Source organism: Cottoperca gobio, chromosome 14 (assembly GCF_900634415.1).
Source record: "Cottoperca gobio chromosome 14, fCotGob3.1, whole genome shotgun sequence".
Classification (NCBI taxonomy): Eukaryota; Metazoa; Chordata; class Actinopteri; order Perciformes; family Bovichtidae; genus Cottoperca; species Cottoperca gobio.
The window spans coordinates 14,575,718-14,594,933 of NC_041368.1; the positions used below are offsets into that span (position 1 = coordinate 14,575,718).

The 19,216-nt window shown below is 41.0% G+C and overlaps 2 protein-coding genes across 4 annotated transcripts; one reads left to right on the forward strand and one right to left on the reverse strand.

The window, feature by feature from the left end:
• Positions 1 to 1,759: 1,759 nt before the first annotated feature.
• On the forward strand, positions 1,760 to 15,287 carry supt20 (SPT20 homolog, SAGA complex component). Of its 3 annotated transcripts, none has more exons than XM_029448451.1 (24): positions 1,760 to 1,912; positions 2,417 to 2,505; positions 2,693 to 2,728; positions 2,907 to 3,032; positions 3,573 to 3,699; positions 3,810 to 3,913; positions 4,478 to 4,594; positions 4,770 to 4,823; positions 5,036 to 5,175; positions 5,386 to 5,542; positions 5,924 to 5,980; positions 6,119 to 6,196; positions 6,890 to 7,059; positions 7,156 to 7,188; positions 7,299 to 7,410; positions 7,718 to 7,823; positions 8,594 to 8,749; positions 9,297 to 9,609; positions 9,695 to 9,810; positions 10,748 to 10,803; positions 11,179 to 11,289; positions 12,205 to 12,295; positions 12,988 to 13,076; positions 14,295 to 15,287. In XM_029448451.1, the coding sequence occupies exons 2-24, from the start codon at positions 2,503 to 2,505 to the stop codon at positions 14,436 to 14,438; spliced, it is 2,496 nt and encodes an 831-aa protein (XP_029304311.1). In that variant the 5' UTR covers positions 1,760 to 1,912; positions 2,417 to 2,502; the 3' UTR covers positions 14,439 to 15,287. The 3 variants fall into 3 exon arrangements, with proteins under 3 accessions (XP_029304311.1, XP_029304312.1, XP_029304313.1); XM_029448452.1 differs by having other exon boundaries at positions 9,698 to 9,810; XM_029448453.1 differs by lacking the exon at positions 12,988 to 13,076.
• exosc8 (exosome component 8) lies at positions 15,208 to 18,853 on the reverse strand. Its single transcript, XM_029448454.1, has 11 exons — positions 18,778 to 18,853; positions 18,296 to 18,332; positions 18,096 to 18,159; positions 17,932 to 18,005; positions 17,802 to 17,847; positions 17,587 to 17,692; positions 17,020 to 17,065; positions 16,831 to 16,927; positions 16,404 to 16,524; positions 16,206 to 16,312; positions 15,208 to 15,422 (listed from the first exon to the last, which is right to left on the reverse strand). Exons 1-11 carry the CDS (start codon positions 18,792 to 18,794, stop codon positions 15,304 to 15,306), a joined length of 834 nt encoding a protein of 277 aa, XP_029304314.1. The 5' UTR covers positions 18,795 to 18,853; the 3' UTR covers positions 15,208 to 15,303.
• Positions 18,854 to 19,216: the final 363 nt, after the last annotated feature.

Consider the following 19,216-nt stretch of genomic DNA (forward strand, 5'->3'; position numbering starts at 1 on the left):
AAACCTGCAAAGCAGATTCATTCTCTGCTCGATGCATAGTTTATACACACCTTTATGTAGAAAGAAAAAAACGTTAATATAATATATATATAATAAACTGCTGTTAATGTCTGTTGTACACATTATAGGCACAACTTACCTCTATATTATATAAGTGGAAAAAAGATTTCAAGTCAATAGTCCTTTATGTTGGTGCTTGTTTTACTGCCCCACAGTGGCATTCAGCCTATCCTGCTCTTCCCCCTACAGTACAATTATGGGATTTTCATGGTATATGCTTTGGGCTGAAGTTATAAGTGAACTGTTTTAATCAGTTGTTTTCAACTTATACAGAATATATTTTTCATATTTGCAAAAAGTTAGGAAATCCTCTAAAATGTAAAAGAATAATTTTCTTGCAAGAAACTGAAATGGACGACATAAAGTAGCACAATAACTATCACTGCTTCCTTGTTAGGCTTTTGTTTTCTGCAGTAACTGCCGACTTGGTTACTTTAAGTCGGGGTGAGCAGTCCAATTAGCTTCTAATTATTCATTGATCATTATTTATTTTCTGATAGTCAGGCTACAATCTCAATCAGTTACCTTTGGAGTCTGTTTATGGTCAATAGTGAATCCAGTATTTTAATACACGAAACAAAAGAGCTTCCAAACAGACCCAAGGGGAAACAACATGAAGTGCACTGGAAGCTCGATGCTTTCAAAAAGTGAAAGTATTGATTAAAGCTTCTGATGTTCATGCAGTATCGAAGGCACAGAGCAAACGAGAGGTTTTAATCAACACGTGCATTGCATTATAAAGACATTCAAATAGGTGCATTGCTCTTCCCCAGATAAACTCCCTAATGTTCAGAATTACGGTTGCTTTTATTGCATGACAAGATTACTCTGCTATGACCCTGGTCCATAAATAAACTACTGGGTCCCCATTAACCCTGCTCTCTGTTTTTCTATAATGGAATACTGTATGGTAATATGAATAAATACATGATTTTGGGATTATGTAACATATAAGCGCAAAGTATAGTTTAATGACAAAGGTCCTGGATATTTTTTTAGTTACAGACCCTCTTCAAGTGAGGGCCTCACATTTGGGTGATACATTTTGTCAGCTATTTTTATGTGTTTTATTAAGTCCTGTGTCAAATATCTTTGTTAATTTTATTTATCATATTTAGTCAACCTCATCCTGTTTTTATTTAGTGAAGTTTTAGTTCACTAAAAGTCTGGGCATTTTAGTCTCATTTTAGACAAATAAGTAGCCTTTTTAGTATAGTTTTAGTCAATGGAAACTGTTTTAGTTTTTACAAGTCATCAAATTATATAACGTTTCAGTCAATCTAATCTAGCTAAAATCAATAATTTCGTCATTTTAGTCAAACTTATTTCACATAATATCTTATCATTATCTCATACAAAACACAGGTTTTATGATTAGGGATGACGATTGGTAGAAAGTGTCATAAAGCAGGACTCATTCTTTTCTTGTCAGCTGTTTCTTGTGCTTTAGTGGTACCCATTCTCAAACAAACCTTTAATTATATTATCATTAACCAGCTGACACGCCTATAGTACATTTTAAGCTTTTGCATAACATTAAATTATTCAAATGTATTTATTTTCATAAAAGCCCACTGTTTCGAACATTTGCTGTACAGAATACCAGCGCATACTGCAGAAATATCGTGCAGAAAGTTGTCTCCATTTATCAGACATGTAACAAGCATCAGTTGTAAAGAAGGCCCTAGTGTGGCTCCGCCCACCGCTGCCCAAACCGGAAGTTTAGCTGTTGTTGTCACACTGGAAGAAGATGGCTGCTGCTCCGACTTTTTTTCAATGAAGACATTGATATTTCAATTTCATTTCGTTTTCTTGCATTGGAGCTACAGTCGACCGCTATGCAATCTAGAAGGCAAGTCCATCCTGCTCGTTGAGATTGATGTCGCTTTATCAGTTTGTGTCTCAGACGATGTAACATCATTAGCGTAGCTAGTAACTTACAGCTTGCCCACAAGGAACGGGCTAGCATGCTAACGTTAGCCATGCTAGCCTCAACGGTCAGGCATCAACGAGCTTGTTGCTATTCAGCCACTCTCTTGACTGGGCTCACAGTCATCAGAGTTCACTAACCTGCACTACACAGTTTTATCGACTCTGAGACATATTGTGCATATATTTACTTTGCTGGATCATTTTAAAGTATACGCAAAGGATGAAACAACTAAGATGAAAGAGTTTCGCTCGTCAAGTCTTCTTAGCTGTTTGTGTGTGGCATCTGAGTATCTGCCAGCCTATTTGGCATCGGTACTGTCCTAATAACCTGCCAGCCACACCGAGTGTATCTGTGTTAATTGATCTGTTATCTGCGTCTGTTTGACCGTGCTGCTTGCAATACGTCTTCTGTGTTGCTGTGCAGGGTGTGAATGGTCACTTTAGGAAGTGTGGGGCAGAAAGTACAGCATCGTCTACCGTCACTCGCCTAGCAGCTGGCGGTGGACCACAATGGTAAGTTTCATCTATATCAGGGCATGTGTTTCTATATAATTAGTGGACATCCACTGTGATGTGTTATAGCAGATAAAGCATCCAATCAGAAACCTTCACTATGTCTTGCACATTGTGTTCTATTCTATACAAACTTGGGAGTTTCCATTGTGACTGATCTGTTTTATTTTTCTCTTATTACCCAAAGCAACAAGTTTTGGAATATGCATTGGATCGAGCTGAGGTAAAAGAAAAAAAAAACTTTTTAGATTTTTGTGTGCTTGTATATTTGTTGAAAGATAAATGAACACTATGTACTTTCATGTATTACCTGCACGCTCATTACATGCACTGTGCACGTTTCATGCTTGTCAGGCACCATATGTCCCATCATTCATTAATACAATGTATTATCTGTTCAGTACATTGTTGAAAGTGCTCGACAACGACCAGCCAAAAGAAGAATTTCATCCGGCGGGAGGAAGAGTTTGTATCAGAAGCTCTATGAACTGTACATAGAAGAATGTGAGAAAGAGCCAGATTTAAAGGTTTGTATTATTACGACTCCCAGTTACGACTATGTAATTATAGGCATGTATTATAACCTTGTTCATTCCAATCTGTTGGTAATGAGTGGGGAAAATGTGGTATTCGGGACATTAATTAAACTTTGTTGAGAAGGATTTCTAACATGCAAGCACAGATTAGAAAAATGTTTCTAGTGTATCAACGTGAAAGAAGTACGCAAGAAGACTGCATTTTGTGTCCTTTTCTCACTAATGATATAGTAATAAGTTTGCCCCTGTTTTGTTTACTGCTTATTAACTGCAATAGATAACTAAGTAAATGTTTTATCTAGTTGTTATTTGTTAAGTAATGCTGTCAGATTGATTAGTAAAATTGGTGTTAAATCATAAAGGTCAACACATATGTCATATATTAAATATTATAAATGAAATACATTTATATGAAACCACAGCTTCAGCTCAAGGTTAAAGTGAGTGCAAAAGCAATAATAAACATACTTTTCTCACATTGATCTGGCATGGTTATAACTGATTTCTGTTACGCTTTTTGTCCTTTTGAAGAATTTAAGGAGAAATGTGAATCTACTGGAGAAGCTGGTGTCTCAGGAGTCCGTATCATGTCTGGTGGTCAACTTGTACCCTGGGAATGAAGGCTACTCTTTAATGCTCAGGGGCAAAAATGGATCTGGTAAGAGAAGACAATCAACCAAATACCTAAATCCTTCCAATATTTTGTTTTTCTGATCTGTGGACCGCAATCGTCACATCTGTAACGTTCATATCTGTGTTGCTTTCTAGATTCAGAAACCATACGTCTGCCATATGAAGAGGGGGAACTCCTGGAGTACCTAGATGCGGAGGAGTTGCCTCCTATTCTGGTCGATCTGTTGGAGAAATCGCAGGTGTGCATGTGCACATATACAAATGTTGATTTGGATACATTCATTTAGTAAATTTTGAAATGTTTTCCACAATTTGGACACTGGATTTAAGTTCTAAATTGTATGTGAGGTTACAGCTAGAGCTGCAACGATTAGTCAACTAGTAAATACATTTTTCATGCAAAAAATGGTGGAAAAAGCTGTTTTCAGTCTCTGTTATGGAGATTTCCTGCGTGTTAAATCTTATCAAACTGAATATCTTTGGGTTTTGGAACTACAAAACAAGATGTCCTCTTGGACGTTAAGAAAATGGGATGGACACTTCACTATTTTGTTTTCTGACATTTTATAGACAAAACTATTAATAATTTAATCTAGAAAATAATCGTCAGATTAATCAATAATGATAATAACAGTTTGTTGGCCCTCGTTACAACAATGCAGATATTGTAAAGCATGTTCAAAAAGCTTCAGACATTCTTTATATTTATGTCTTAAATGTATCAAGAGACCAGATCTATTGTTTATGTGCTAGAATAGTTTCTTCTGACTTATTTCTCACAGATGTTGGTATCATTCTTTCAGGTGAACATCTTCCACTGTGGCTGTGTAATAGTAGAGGTCAGAGACTACAGGCAATCTGGTAGCAGCAAGATGCCCACCTATCAGAGCAGATACATCCTGCTTCGGCCCACCATGCAGGTAAACCAATAGAATACGTGGAAATCCTCTCTCACATAGAGAACAAACAAACTGTGAAACAAATGCTCTCATACCGTTTGTTTATGACGTGGAATGAGTGAAAAGATTATTAGCTTACCTTTAGCCTTTAACATAGAAAAGCTGACTTGTTTACATCTGTCTTTTTGCCCTGCAGACTCTGATCTGTGATGTCCATGCCATGACCAGTGACCACCACAGGTGGACACAGGTAAAGTGTCATGTTAACTTATCTCTTTCTAAACAAAATGATAAATCCGGCCTCATCTGACACCACGCTGTCTTGATTTTCCCTTTTCATTAGCTAATATAAACGCACATGACTGTAATAATAGGCAATTCTCCCTTGTGTGTCTTGAGCCCTTTAAGCATCAGCACATTGCACAGGTGTTTTCTGTAACATCTGTTTTCCTCTGCTTTTAGGATGACAAATTACAGCTGGAGAGTCAGTTGATTTTGGCCACAGCTGAACCTCTGTGCCTGGACCCCTCCATCTCTGTCACCTGCACAGCCAACCGTCTGCTCCACAACAAACAGAAAATGAACACCCACTCCATGAAACGGTACCTCACACACTCACACACTCACACACTCTCAATCCCGGCTCACTTTGAAGTCACAGCCACAAAAAAAAAAAAAGCTCATTTATGAATGTTTTTCTTTTTGACATGAAAAATAAAAAAGCTTTATGATTGTGAAAAGAAAAAGTCAGGGACTGAAGCAATAGCCTTGATTGTTTTAAGACACGCACTTCTTTTCCATTTGCATTGTAGCTGTTTCAAGAGGCACTCGCGAGCTGCACTGAACAGGCAGCAAGAGCTCTCCAATCTGCCCATCCCCCCGCAGCTACGACTCTACGACTACCTGCAGAGGAGGAAGGAGAGAAAACCTGCTCCTGCCATAGACCTGAAGATCTCAAAGATCGGAAACGTAAGTAGTCAAAAAATATCCACTATTTGACAAGCCTGTGTACACTGTGTACACACGCAGATCATATATTCATTTGGTAGCTCTTCTCCCACATGATGAAACTTGCATACTGATCGTCCACCCACCTGTCTGTCTATCACGACACTAAGCACATTCAAAATGAAACTTGAGGAAACGTAGCTTCCCACGATTGTGTTCAGCCGTGTTAAAACGTTTTCTAATTTTCCCAAGGGAGACGCTAAAGTAATAGCTGAACAAGCTGATGTTTCAGTTCTTGCCTCTTTCCGGTTTATTTACTACCGTCGAGTAACTTTGCTCGCTGTCACAGTGCCCTCTCACTTGTTCTTGCTCACGCCTCTTCTCTGCTGTCGTCTCTTGCAGTGTGTTGACATGTGGAAGCAGAGCAACTGCCAACTAACTGTACCCAAGGAAATTGATGTAAGTAGCTCAACGGTCCAGTAACACCGTCACTTACACACTTAAGCCGACACCACTTAAAACCCACTCGACTCCTATTCTGGCAGTTATAATGCGGGGCATAACAAACCAGATGGATTTGTTGGTGTGTTGCTCTAGGTGGAAAAGTACGCTGTTGTTGAGAGATCTCTGCAGTTGGAGGACTCTCAGCCCACTACTGTGATCTGGCCCGCTGAGGTAAGTGTGACAGCCGCATTAACACTCTGAGGGTGCAGATCAATGCTGGCTGTCGTTAGTAATAAGCAGGGAATAGTTGTGTGTAATGCTTTATAGGGGGGAAACATGCTAGCCCTTACATTGCAGCCTCTTAGTTCTGTCCTCAAAAGGGGTTTTGTTTGGTTTAATTCCGAAAAGAAAAGTCCCAAGTGGTTTAACATCCTGAAACAGATTGCTTTTCGATGAAGCATAAAAATGACCACTTAACTGCAGTAAATGTGGAACAGTTCTGAATTTCACACATGCTTCTGCTATTCTGGGGGGGGGGGGGGGGAGAACATACTGGACTGCAGTTAATCGTGTCGGGGGGCAGTGTTTCCGTTCATAAATTGTGCTGGACTGTTTCTCACATATTGTTTATACAACATACTACATCCCGTATGTAAATGAGTTGGACAAAGGGTAACATTTTCTGTCTGCTGGGCTCTAACCCAGGTGGACTACACGTTAAATAATAGTTCACCTTCGATTACAACTTTTCTCTCTCGACTCTGCTTTTTAAAACTTTGTCATTAATGTTAGATTAAGAAATATCCATGGACAACCAAGCCAACTCCGTCATTAGTGTGTTCAGACTTGATCTAAAATCTATAACATTTCCATGACTCGTACAAACCTCTCATTCAGTTGTCTGTGTCCACTTTCTTTGCACAGGAAGTTGTGGATGACTATACGTTTGAGTGTGAGGTTGGGGGCCAACCCCAGAGGACCAAGGTGTCGATCTTCCAGTCGAGGGGAGACCCGCTGGTGTATGGGAAGATCTACTGTGCTAAAGAACCAAAAGCAGAGGAGGACAGCACGGACCTAAAGCTCATACATCCCCCGTAAGAACAGTCCGTGAGACAAATTCAGTTTACATGCCTGAATTTGAAATGCTACTCTGAATTCACTCGCCTGCGTCTCTTTCGTCTCATTCACAGATTTCTCATAGGCTCCAAGATCGATGCAGACCGGTTAGTCGGCATGTTTGCTTTTGTTTTGAAGCTTAATCCTGTTGCACTGTTCTCTACGGATACGCTGTCGGACAGCACGGTATATATTTTGTGTCATGTCTGTTCCATAGGTTTCTTAATCAGTACAAAGGAGTGTATGAGAGAGATGTGAAGTGCCAGGTCAAGATGTCCCATAACTCAGGCACGGTGGGACAGGGGCCTCCCTCCCCCAGCAAAGATGAGGTAAGTACTGCCCTGCTTGGATGTAGGAAAGGTTTGCAGATGCTCCATGTTTGTGGAATTTACTCTTCCTTTTGAATAGATTTAGAAACTGTTGAAGAAACAAAGTTTTTAGAATGAAGTTTCCCTCATTATTGATTATTTAACTTTTAGAGTTTAAAAACAATTGTATTTTTGGAGTACATTGAGCCGGATGAGCACTCTGATTTAAGGACAGACTGTGCTGTTGTAATGTGCAATCGACATTGCTGAGTGTTGCTTTTGCTGTGATGCTCTGTGGCTAATAAACTGATTTAAATGGCATCTGCAGGGCGATGGTATTTCTCCACTGGTCCAGGCGTCTGTTTTGGGGAAAGGGGTGAAGCACCGACCCCCTCCTATCAAACTGCCTTCAGGATCAGGCGGCAGCTCCTCAGGTACGTCTGCTACTAATGACAAAGATAAAGAGAAACATGTGGCAGCACTACATAATTTTCTGAGAGCAGGGTGTTAGAAAACAGATGCAGAAAGAAGTTTGGAAAGCGGTAAATAGATTTGTATAAAAAGAAATCTCCCCCCTGTCGTCATCTGTGGTAATCTTTTCACCCCAGAAAACATTTCAAAATGTAACAAACCAAAGTCCCCCCCCCCCCCCCCTCTTCTCTTGTTGTTAGCGGAAAGGAATTCTGTTGATTGTAGAACATTGAAAACCAAAGTAGACCCGACAGGTTGCTGGAACAAAGGTACAACCCAACCTTAAATGGCAACCAAAAAAAACTTCTGGACTGCATCAAACATCATCGTTTGATTAACTCTAGCAGCGCAGAAGTGTCAGTGGTGGATTTTTCCTTTCGTGGCTAGCATTAAGACTGCTGGGTGAAACTGAGGTGAGGTGTTGGAGGGGAAGGTTTGACCCTGTGACACCGCCGATCAAGTTAAGGGTCAACCGCAAGGGCAAACCGTATATATTGTGTAATGTTTGTTTTTCAGTTGGTTGTGGAGCACAAAATGCACAAATACCAACTTAGACAAGACTATACATTTCTTTAAATATGAAGGTATACAGTCGTAAGGTATTATTCCATGTGACAGGCTCATTGTAGATTTGCCTCCTAACCACGATGGATCCAGATCAATTCAATACCCGCTGTTTGTGATTATGAAAAGGGTGCTGTAAAGATCCCGGCTCCTCTTTTCTTTCCATCAGGTAATCCATACAGTTCACAAACCACCAGTGGTCTACTCAAGTGTCCTACGCCCCCTCCAGCCAAAAGCCAGGCTCTGAACAGGAAGCACTCCATGGAGCTGAGCCAGGTGGGCCTGCTGTCGCCTGCCTCCCTCTCCCCCATGGGCTCCACACAGAGTGAGTGCAGCCGAGTCTGACTGAACTGTTGGCCTGCTTGCTTTCATCAGTCACAGTTGTGCAAATGACTTGTACTGGAATGTCTTACATCAGCTCTTCTCAAGTTTTCCAGATTTGGAATTTACTTTTTTGGAAAATGATGAAAAATGAAGTTGCCAAGGTTCCAGGTCTTAAGAAATATGGAAGCACAAAAAAGAAGTATAAAACCACAGGGATGTGTGCAATACTTGGCAAGCACACGGTATTATTGCATCAGTACAAGCTCTATAGTATTATGTATTCTGACTAAAACCAGCTGCTGTGGAAATTTTGACATGAGAGCCTCATATTCTTAATTGAACTCTTCAGCTGTTATTCAGGTTGATTAGCTTCCATTGAGCCGTGCAGATATTGTTGTAATTGTTTGCCAAAAACTCATGTAATCAAGCACTGACTTGGCAAAATGTGTGTATTATTTTTGTCATGTTACTCTCGCCTGCTGAACAGTACGCCTCTCTGTCTTCTTCATTGTTTTCTCTGTTTCGACCCACTTTCCCACCTTCTTTAGGATCAGGGACCCCCAAGCCATCCACCCCCACACCCACCAACACGCCATGCTCGACACCGCACCCCACCGACTCCCTCTCTGCTCCTCTCTCGGTGACCCCCACCCCTTCCGACCCTCCCATGCTTCAGAGCCAGTCGCAGCCCGCCCTCCTCACGCCCTTCGCCCAGCAGCAACTGTCTCTCAGCCAGCAGCTGCCCGTCATGACCATTCCCCTGCCCACCATGGGTACGTCCATCACTACGGGAACCACCCCATCGCAGGTCATGGCCAACCCCGCAGGGCTCAATTTCATCAACGTGGTCAGCTCTGTCTGGTAAGAAGACAGACCGTCTCTGATGCCTCTCTGTCGCTTGCTAGTCACTGTCGCTTTTATTGACGATGCTGTACTGTTTGTGCAGCAGTCCTCAGACCTTGATGAGTGGCACCAACCCCATGCTGGGTCCAGGCCTTAACCTGAGTGGAATCCTGCCAGCTGGAGGGCTGATGCCCACCATGCAGTCCGCAGCACAGACTGGTAAGAGATTCCAATGCTACTAAGTATTACTATAGGGCAGGGGTCTAGACCTTTGCTGTAGGGTAATGAGCAGTCAGTCTCCATGTGACTATGGGTGGAGACTACCCACCAAATGAACTCCCCATGTCATTTTACATCCAACCAACTGACATGTCATTGAGCATAATAATGTATTCCAGCTTCAGGGATAGCTGACCCTGATCTCACTTAAGAAGGTGAAACCCCGAAGACCCCATTTTACCAAACGGCATACTACAGCACGATCAGAGGTTTGCAGTTGACCAGAAAGAAATGAGGCTTTACCGTTTTGCTCAAGAACATTTTGAGAGGGTTGAACACACTTGCTGCTCCAGGAATCAAACAAGTGACTCTATACTTAAGGCGAGACCTTTTTATAACATACAGCGTCTCAGAAAGCATTCCAGCTCTATTCAACTGAACTTTATTCATACAATCATGCAGCCCAGTGCTTCACAGAGCAAGACTAAAACAGCACAGTCAAAAAGAATGTAAACAAAAATGGACAAGAACATCCACAATTCTGCTAAAACGTTAAAAAGAGTACAACAATAAAAATAATTAAATAAATAAAAGTCACTCAGATAAAAGATCAAATAAACACAAGGGATACAAAATTGTATGAAAACCAATGAAGGTAACAAATGACGAGGCACCTTTTTGGAAGAAACCTTTTGATATAAGCAATTCAAAGAGAGATCCGACTTTCTCCACTGGCTTGGTGTGCATAAGTGTGTTGTAATAGTACATTTAAACACAAAAGGGTTTGCAACGTACAAATCCAATACTAATAATCCAGTAAAAGAAGCCAAGTGGGTCTAATAAATAAAAACAGATCAGAAATAAGTTGATATAGTAATAAAAACCCTGTTTGTGTGCTGTTCTGTCTGGTGAATGCAACTGTGATTTGCTTTTCCAGTGAGTCCTTTCGGCCTGAACAGCAGTTCTGGGTTGAGACCGCTGAACCTCCTGCAGGTATGACTCTGCACCAGTTAGTCTGTAACACTGTTAGTAGCATGCACCTGGAATAGTGATGTGCTCTGTGTGTAAATCAACTGCACATCTCAATGTCCTCACACTTCCTTTACCTGCACCTCACTGCATATGCCATGTAGTGAACAACCTTTATCAAGTTGTTCTAGTTCTGATATTCTGATCGTGGTAATGGTGTAGTTACCCTCTGTTGTTTGATTGCTTTGTTAATTTTCCCTTGTCCCTCTGCTCTTGTCCCCTTTTTTTTGTTGCTTACATATGCACCATTCCTTTCCCTCTGCATCTCCAACGCTTCCTTCATCCTCCTCCCCCTGTCTGTTACTCCCCCCGCTGTTGCTTTGTGTTATACATCTCCAGATCCCCACTGGTCCTATCATCTTTAACTCTCTGCAGCAGCAGCAGCTGTCTCAGTTCTCCCCACAGCAGAGCCAGTCGGCCACCTCCAGCCCTCAACAGCAGGGGGAGACGGTGAGACACACGATGACGTCTGCATGCAATCATATTCTCACTCTGTCAAAAGAACCATATTAAGGGAAACAATGGAATGTTTGTTATAAAGATTTATCGTATCCAGAAAGTGTTAGAATTCACACACGGTGGGTCGAGGATGTATGTATGGTCCCGCAGGACAATGGCCAAAAGGTATTGACAAATATGACTTCAGTACAAGAATTTAAATCCCTCTGGTGACCCAGCCGAGGAACAGACTCATGTCACGATAGAAAACCTCTGGATTTACCTCATGACTGCTGTCGTGAGTTTGAACATATCTGCAAGGAATAATGGTACAAAAGCCCAGAATCCAGCAGTGCAGAGATGAAGAAAATGCTGTAGGAGAAACTTTAACTGCTGCCAAAACGCCTCATAACCACCTCGTGACCTCTGGTGCTGGATCCTCATGGGAACTAGAAGAGTCACTATAGTATTTTAATTCAAACTTTTTTATTTATTTGTATTTTGAACACTGTTTTAAGTACTTTTTCAAATTTGAGTCCAAAAAGACAGTGGTGTGTTCAAAGGGTTGATAAAGTAATGCTTGTTTTCCTAAAGGGCAAAAGTGTTGACATTTTTGATCACAAAACAAAAAAGTGCTCGTCCATACAGGAGCAATGTGGAAGTTATAATTTAAAGCTTTTTATCAAAAGCTTTTTTTTTATAACTTGTACAAGTGCTTTAAGTTTTTTCTTGTTTAGAATGTGTAACTTCCTTTTGAATAGTGCGATAACAAAATAGAGTTTAATGCAAGTGTTGAATGTTGTGGTGAGACACTGTACACATGTCTGCTCCAGTCCAGATTTTGTGATGGCAGTGAACAGGTGTGGGTTACAATTGTGTGTGTGTGATGACTTCACTTCCTGTGACACCTTTGACTGTTTTTTGCAGGGTGACCAGGGGTCAGATCAAAGTTTAGGAAACCAGCAAACAGCGGTCATCAATCTGGGAGTCGGAGGCTTCATGTCTTCACAGGCAGCAGGTATGACCCACAGACAGACGCAGTAAAAACACACAAGATCCTCTAAAACATTTCTCTTTGATCAGTCCATTAACCTGTTTCAACACACATTGATATCATGCCACTAGTACTACGATAAGATTGACTAATGTATTCATTATTGTAATTACTGTACATTAGGACTCATAGTCTGTAACTAAACATGATCATTTAGTTATCATTTAATAGCCATTGTTGCTCTCAGTGGTGCATGTAACAACTGACAGGAGAGACTCAACTTCCCCTCCTTCTCTGCTACATCCTTTTTTTTTCCTCTCTTGTTTTTGACCCCATCTTTTTATTTATTTCCCTCTTGCACCGTCTTCCTGTCCCCCTTCTCAACCTGCCCTGCTCACTCACACCTTTCAAACTCCACCCATTCATGCTATTTTCCCATAATCTACTTAAAAATGTCCGCGCACACGGCCATTTACCTGTGCTGCTGGCCTCCCTGCGATGTCCCCTCGTTCTATCTCTTCTTTCTGTCATTTCAACTCCTTCCTCGTGTGTGTGCGACCTCTTCCTTCCCCTCAAACCTCTCACCATTTTGCCTTTTTATGTGCATTTTCAAACTTCACTCCATTCCTTCTTCTGCTTCTCTCACTCTTGCCTTCACATCCTTCTCTCTGGGGTTCCTTCTCTCCCTCCTCCCCCCCCCCCCCCCCACCCCTTAGTGCTGTCCCAGTTGGGCTGTGGGCTGGACGGGTCTGGGCCCCCGCTGCCTTCTCCAAGGCTTCAGCAGCAGCACCAGCCACAGATCCAAGTAATACAGCAACTTTAACATCTATATACACACATACATGTTTGTAAGAACATCTAAGATTAGAGAGCAGCCACCTCTCTGCCTCTCTGCCTCTCTGCAGCAGGCAGCTGCGTGTAGAGCTGCACTATAAACTCAGGGAGTTAGGCCAAATCACTTTATGCTCTGCATTAAAGGCTGAAAATGACAAGAATTTATTCATCTTTCTTTATACATACGTTTATTATTTTCATCAGACCTGGGTAAAATGTTAATTGATAAACACAATTCTGAGAATACATTTAGAAAGCTCCATTTTAAGGATTTATAGTATAACCAACCAAGACTAACAAAAACATATGTTTTCTTAATTAGTTACTATTTTCTTAAATGTTCTTTTTATATACAGTAAAAACAAAACTTGAACAATAACTGAGTATATTCTTTTTATGCTTCTTTTCTTTCTAATGAGACGTTGTAGGTGAAAGCGTATTACCCCAGGTCTGATTTAGATCAACATTTCTCTGTTGTAGATCCACACCATTCACTCCATCTTGTCTTGTATGTTTGGTTAATATGTTGTTTGGTAAAGATCACAGCAGTCCCAGCAACCCACACACCGGAGCTTGTGGCACCTCCAATGGCAGCAACTAACAGCGTGTCGAACTGGGAAGCATGTTTTTACAAAGCATTTAGGGACAGGATCTGAAATATCGTCACTGGGTACACGATTTCTAAACGCTGCTGACTGCATCATGACAGATTAGACAGGTTGCTAAGCTGCATGTCTGTTTTTGCTAGGACCGCAGGCAATAATTTGTCTCCAGAACGCCACTGGTGCTGCTTGACTGTATCCTGCCTCACTCCCCAACACACCCCAACTTGTCCCAAATCTGTATCTCTTCCTTCTTCTCCCTCCCCTCTGCCACCCATTAACCACTCTTCTGTGTTTCTCCGCACACTCCTCTTGTACGTCGTACCAGGCTTCAGATCAGCTTCACTAACCCATGCCACTTATGGATACTTATAGTTCTATGACACGAAACATTCTGCTGGTAATCTGAAAATCTATTTTCATTCCAGTGTCAGTGCCAGTGAATGATTTTGAACCAGATGCTTACACATACTTTAGATCTACTGACGAAAACAGTAAAGCATTATGTTGCTTGCAGTAACGCACTGAAACCTCCTCTGATGTTTTTTTGTTTTTTGTTTTTTCATCTTTCTTCTGCACTGGTATAGTTGCAATTCTTGCAGCACCAAATGCAGCAGCAAATGGCTATGGGAGCAGCGGCTCCTCGGGTGGGAGCACCACGGCAACATACCGCCAGCCAACCAAGAAGTAAGAGGAAGAGGAGCCTGCCACAGCCCCTCCAGAAGTCATGACAGACTAAAAATCACACTAAACGAAACCTTCCCCCAGCTTCACGAGGACGTGAATGATCCATACTGTGCTCTTTGTCTGCCTCCCTGTGGAGATTGCAGACAAAAAAATACTTTGTGTGTCCTTTTGTGTGTCTTTTTCTAGCTGACAAATTTGTATGTAATGGTTGTCAGAGGTTTTGGACAACCACAACTGTGTCCACCATAGAGGATGGGGTTTTTAAAACAGGGAGCCCTACACTTAAAGAACCTTTTTGTGATATTTTTTTGAGATGATACAGAATAAGATGGTTCTCGTAGGTGGCGGGCTTTCACAAAAACACATCGCCCCTTCAGGAAGACTTTTCTCTATGGGGGCCCGGGACTGAAAGGATTATGAATCCACATTCTCAGAGGATTCCTCATGAGCCTGCCTGACTCTGCTTGGTTGAACCCGGTAGAAACTGCCCTTTAAGCACGGATCCCAGTGAGCTTATTGACACCAAATCCTCCATATAACCATTACATGTGAAAATGCAAATCTGATCTTGGAGTAGTGCCTGGGGGCAGCTCTCTACCTCTCAGTCTGTTGGAAGTCTTTCTTCCGTTAGCCATCCAGGCACAGGGCTCAACTTGAGGAATCAAGATGAACATGCAAGACGGTGTACCTGCTTTTGTACAGCACATTTTTGAAAAGGCATTTCCTTTTAAATTAGTTCAGGAGCCATGAGCGTATTCTTACAAGACATCAACTGAGACATTTCTGGACACTGAGAAATAATTTTTTTAAGCAGTCTTTGTCAGCAGTTTTATTGTTATTAAAAAAAAAAGAATATATATTGACAGTGGGAAATACAGCTTTTAGATAAAAAGCATTGTCTGAGGCTCTTTATTGTGCCGTCTTCACACTGTGTATGACTTTGTCAACGAGTTTCTGGATCTCTCTCTGTCGCGCTGTTGCTCTGCTGATGCACTCCTGCAGCTTCTCTCCCGACAGCGACGTCCCACCTGAGCCAGAGGGGAAGATTGTAAGCAGTGATCCATTCAACATCATTGTACAGTTCATAGGACTAGTTTTGCCCACGTGCTGCAGGAGCATTTTTTTTTACAGTTGCAACTTGGTTTGCAGTCTTTTGGTGAGAGGAGTATAAGACTTTGTCTCACATCACACAACTCAAAGCTAAATGTATGACGCAAACACTGATTCTAAAGTTTAAGTTGAGGTAAAACGTCAAGTTATATTTCACTGTGAAACAACTAAACACCTTAAAACTAAATGTCATTACAAATGGTTTAAGGTGCAAGTGTAAAAAAGATTAGAAGATTATACTAGACCACACTGGTAGCTACAAAACTTTAATCTTCGGTGGGATTTTTATGGGCCATTTGCCTGATATGAATCTACAATGGCAAGAACCAGTAATGATAAGAGAGGGAATCTAGTCTATACACGTTTCAAATACATTTAATGTTAAAATCTGATTATTGAAAGTGTAGAATTAATTAAATAACGGCTTTATTTATACTTTTTAACCACTACTTATTTAATATTTTCTGACTAAAAACACTGCTGAAGTGCAAAATAAATCCCAAGATGAACTGGATCAAATGTAGAAATTGAAATGTACCCTTTTGTGTTCTTAAACAAAAGAACTGTCGGGTATATCATCTTCTTCAGCCTTGCTGTTCTAACAATGGGGAGTGTCTGCTGAGTTTCTCTGTGTAGTCAGTAAGAAATTGGATTCACACAGTAAGAGTGTGCACAGGGTGAGACCAAACACTGTTTCTGACCTGGCTTGTGTACAACGCAGAGTCGATCTTCCTCATCAGTCACCACAGTGAGGTGAGAGGTCGACAAACTCTCCTCCTCGGCTGTGGGATCTACGATCAGTATGGAGCTGCACAGAGAGCAGGTCACGATTACAAAAGGTATGAACACGACACAGTTTTCATCCCGACTAGCCAAAGTAAAATAAATCATTCACTTACTTATCAAAGACGCAAAAGGAAGCACCGACTGGATGTTTTTGAATATGCAGGCTCCGTCTCTTTTCTAAATTCACCTCTGGTTTACCAGACTCTGCGTTGATGGTGACCTCTGGGAGTTGTGCTGTGGGGAGCAGGGAAACTGTTAATGTACTGATAAAAAAAGCATCTTACAAAACAGAGATAGATCTCTTTGTGGCCAAAGCTCTAAATAATTAGTGCAATATAAGTGGGGGGCAGGATAGTTGCTGTGCAGGAGTCTGAGAATGTGTTGGAATAATACTGGAATAAACAAACACGACACGACACGACAGGCACAGATTACTGATCATTGACAAATTACTATATAAACAGTGAAACACAATTTCTTTTCATCTTATTTACAGTAACAATAACTCTATTGCCAACAATTTCTTGTTACAGTACATACTGTTCTTCAGGGCAGCCAGCAGAGCAATGATACAAGCATCCAACACGTTCCCATCGTAGTCGACACACATCATGTCGCAGTAGAGCACCCAGCAGAGCTGCAACCACAATCAGCAGAGTCGGGACCAATGAGCCAACATTTACAACAATCACAAGTCTAACAGCAGCAGTTGTATGTGCATGGATTTACCTTTCCTCTTTCAATGCACAAGTCCTCCGTTTGTATCACGGCAGAGCTGCAACACCCATATAACGAATGTAGGTTAGTAAAAGCAGTAGCAGGCATGAAAGGGACAGTTAATCCCAAAATCAAAAATACATATTTTCCCATTTACCTGTAGTGCTATGTATCAACCTAAAGTGTTTTGGTGTGAGTTTCCGAGTGTTGGAAGATGTCTGCCCTCTCTCGAATATAATGGAATTAGATGGTTATTTGATGGAATTGAAATAGATTTGTTTTTAACTCAATAGCAATGTCTCTTTTCAGAAATAGTTTGGTAGAAAGAATATAGTTCCTACATAAAACTGTGGATCATATCACGACCGAGTCATGATTTATGGATGGAGAAAATGTTATTTAGGTTTTCAATTGCATTTCTTTGGCACTTTGAGCACCACAAGCCGGGTGCCATCTAGTTCCATTATATTCAAGAGAAGACAGACATCTCTACGGCCGATATCTCCAACATCCGGCAACTCATATAAAAAAAATAGCATTTTTGTGAGTAACTAAAATGTGTGTAAAAGTCTGTCACACCTTTCGATTACATCAGCTATGAACTGGCTGGCAGCCTGTGCCTGCTCTCCCGGTGGACCCGGCCGAAACCGAGAGGAACACAGTGGTGGCAGGTCCAAGTTGGGCACTAAGAAGGATGGAAAGAGTAATGCGGTAAGTGTTTGTTTGCTTATTTGGATTCCCTTTAGTGTACCCTGCCTTGAATCCACACTTGACGCCTTCGTTACTGTACTTGCCGATATAACCTTTACCGGGTGCCTCCACTATAGGGTTTGTCAGCTCCTGCGGATGAAGAAACAAGAATATTCAACATTTGGGTCACGTAGTCCAGATTAATTGAAATATGGTGTGTTCATGATCATTTACCGCTTTGATCCCACAGATGACCGTTGTGTTTCCAACTTTCACCAGTGCTGATCCATTCGCTGTGGATATGGACCCTGAACAGAGCAGTCATTTAGAGAAACTTGAAAAAACAAAACAAATAAAAACATTATTCATACTGTAGATAAGAATCAACGCCGTCTCACCTATGTTTAGTGTTGTGGTTCTGAACTCTGACAGCTCCCGTCCATCAGGTCGACAGTTGTCTTTCTGAAACATTGAACATTTGAATGTTATATGACTGCTGACACTGACATTAATAATAAATAGGAAATCATAATCAGTCACAAGCTTATGTCAACTATGGGCTGAATGTGGACAATTGTTTTGTGTTTTCATCACTGACCAGAAAGCTCCTGTGGTACTCCAGAGGCTCGGCAATCCTGGAAGTGTACACGTTTACATGGAAGGGAGGAAAAGGTCAAGTGTTATTGGTTTACAGAGTCAGAAAATAACAGATCTGCTTGCTCGCCTGTAATTCAGGATTCTGTTAAATGACGGATTAACTCCTGTGATCAGATCAATGACAACAGCACAAGATGCATCATTAAATTGACTAGTTACTGCTTTTGTCGTGAATTAGATGACAATTCAGCAGTCAGACATATGTACACTTTTAACATATTAACTGCAGCACTAATAAGCAGAAGAGGACACAACTCTTTAACAGGACTGAATGAAGTGCATTTATTATACTTTAAAAATGATCAAATCAGTCAATCGTCAGATCTGATCTGGCGCTACTGACACAATAATTCAAAAGCTGAGACAAAACACTAGAATTTATTTTTATTTTCGGTGTAATAGCTACAGTCTAATCAGCCTTACTTGAAACCAGCCGCCATGATGTTTTGATTAACCACGTGGGTTTGGTGTACGTACTACGGTAGCCGGTAGAAGGAAGCACGCCGGCGATCAAATGCGATTTCGGTGTAAATAAATTTCAATATCAACAGTAGGGTTTTGTTATTTTCCTTAATACGATTGTATAGTGCTACTGCAATTAGAAATGTATGCATTTATTTGATATATATATTAGCCTACAAAATCTGTGAAACCTTTTTTTTTTTTTTTTTTTTTACATTTGAAGTTTAAATCGCAGAAAATATATGTTTTATTAAAAGAAATGTAGCTAAAATTATATTTACTAAAGTCATGTTTTAAAATGTTTATCTTCCTATTTTAGATGTCAAGTTGGATTTGTATACCCATACAAGAAAACGGTATTAAAGGTAGGAAAGGAAAGATGTTGTTTATTTTTTGTTAT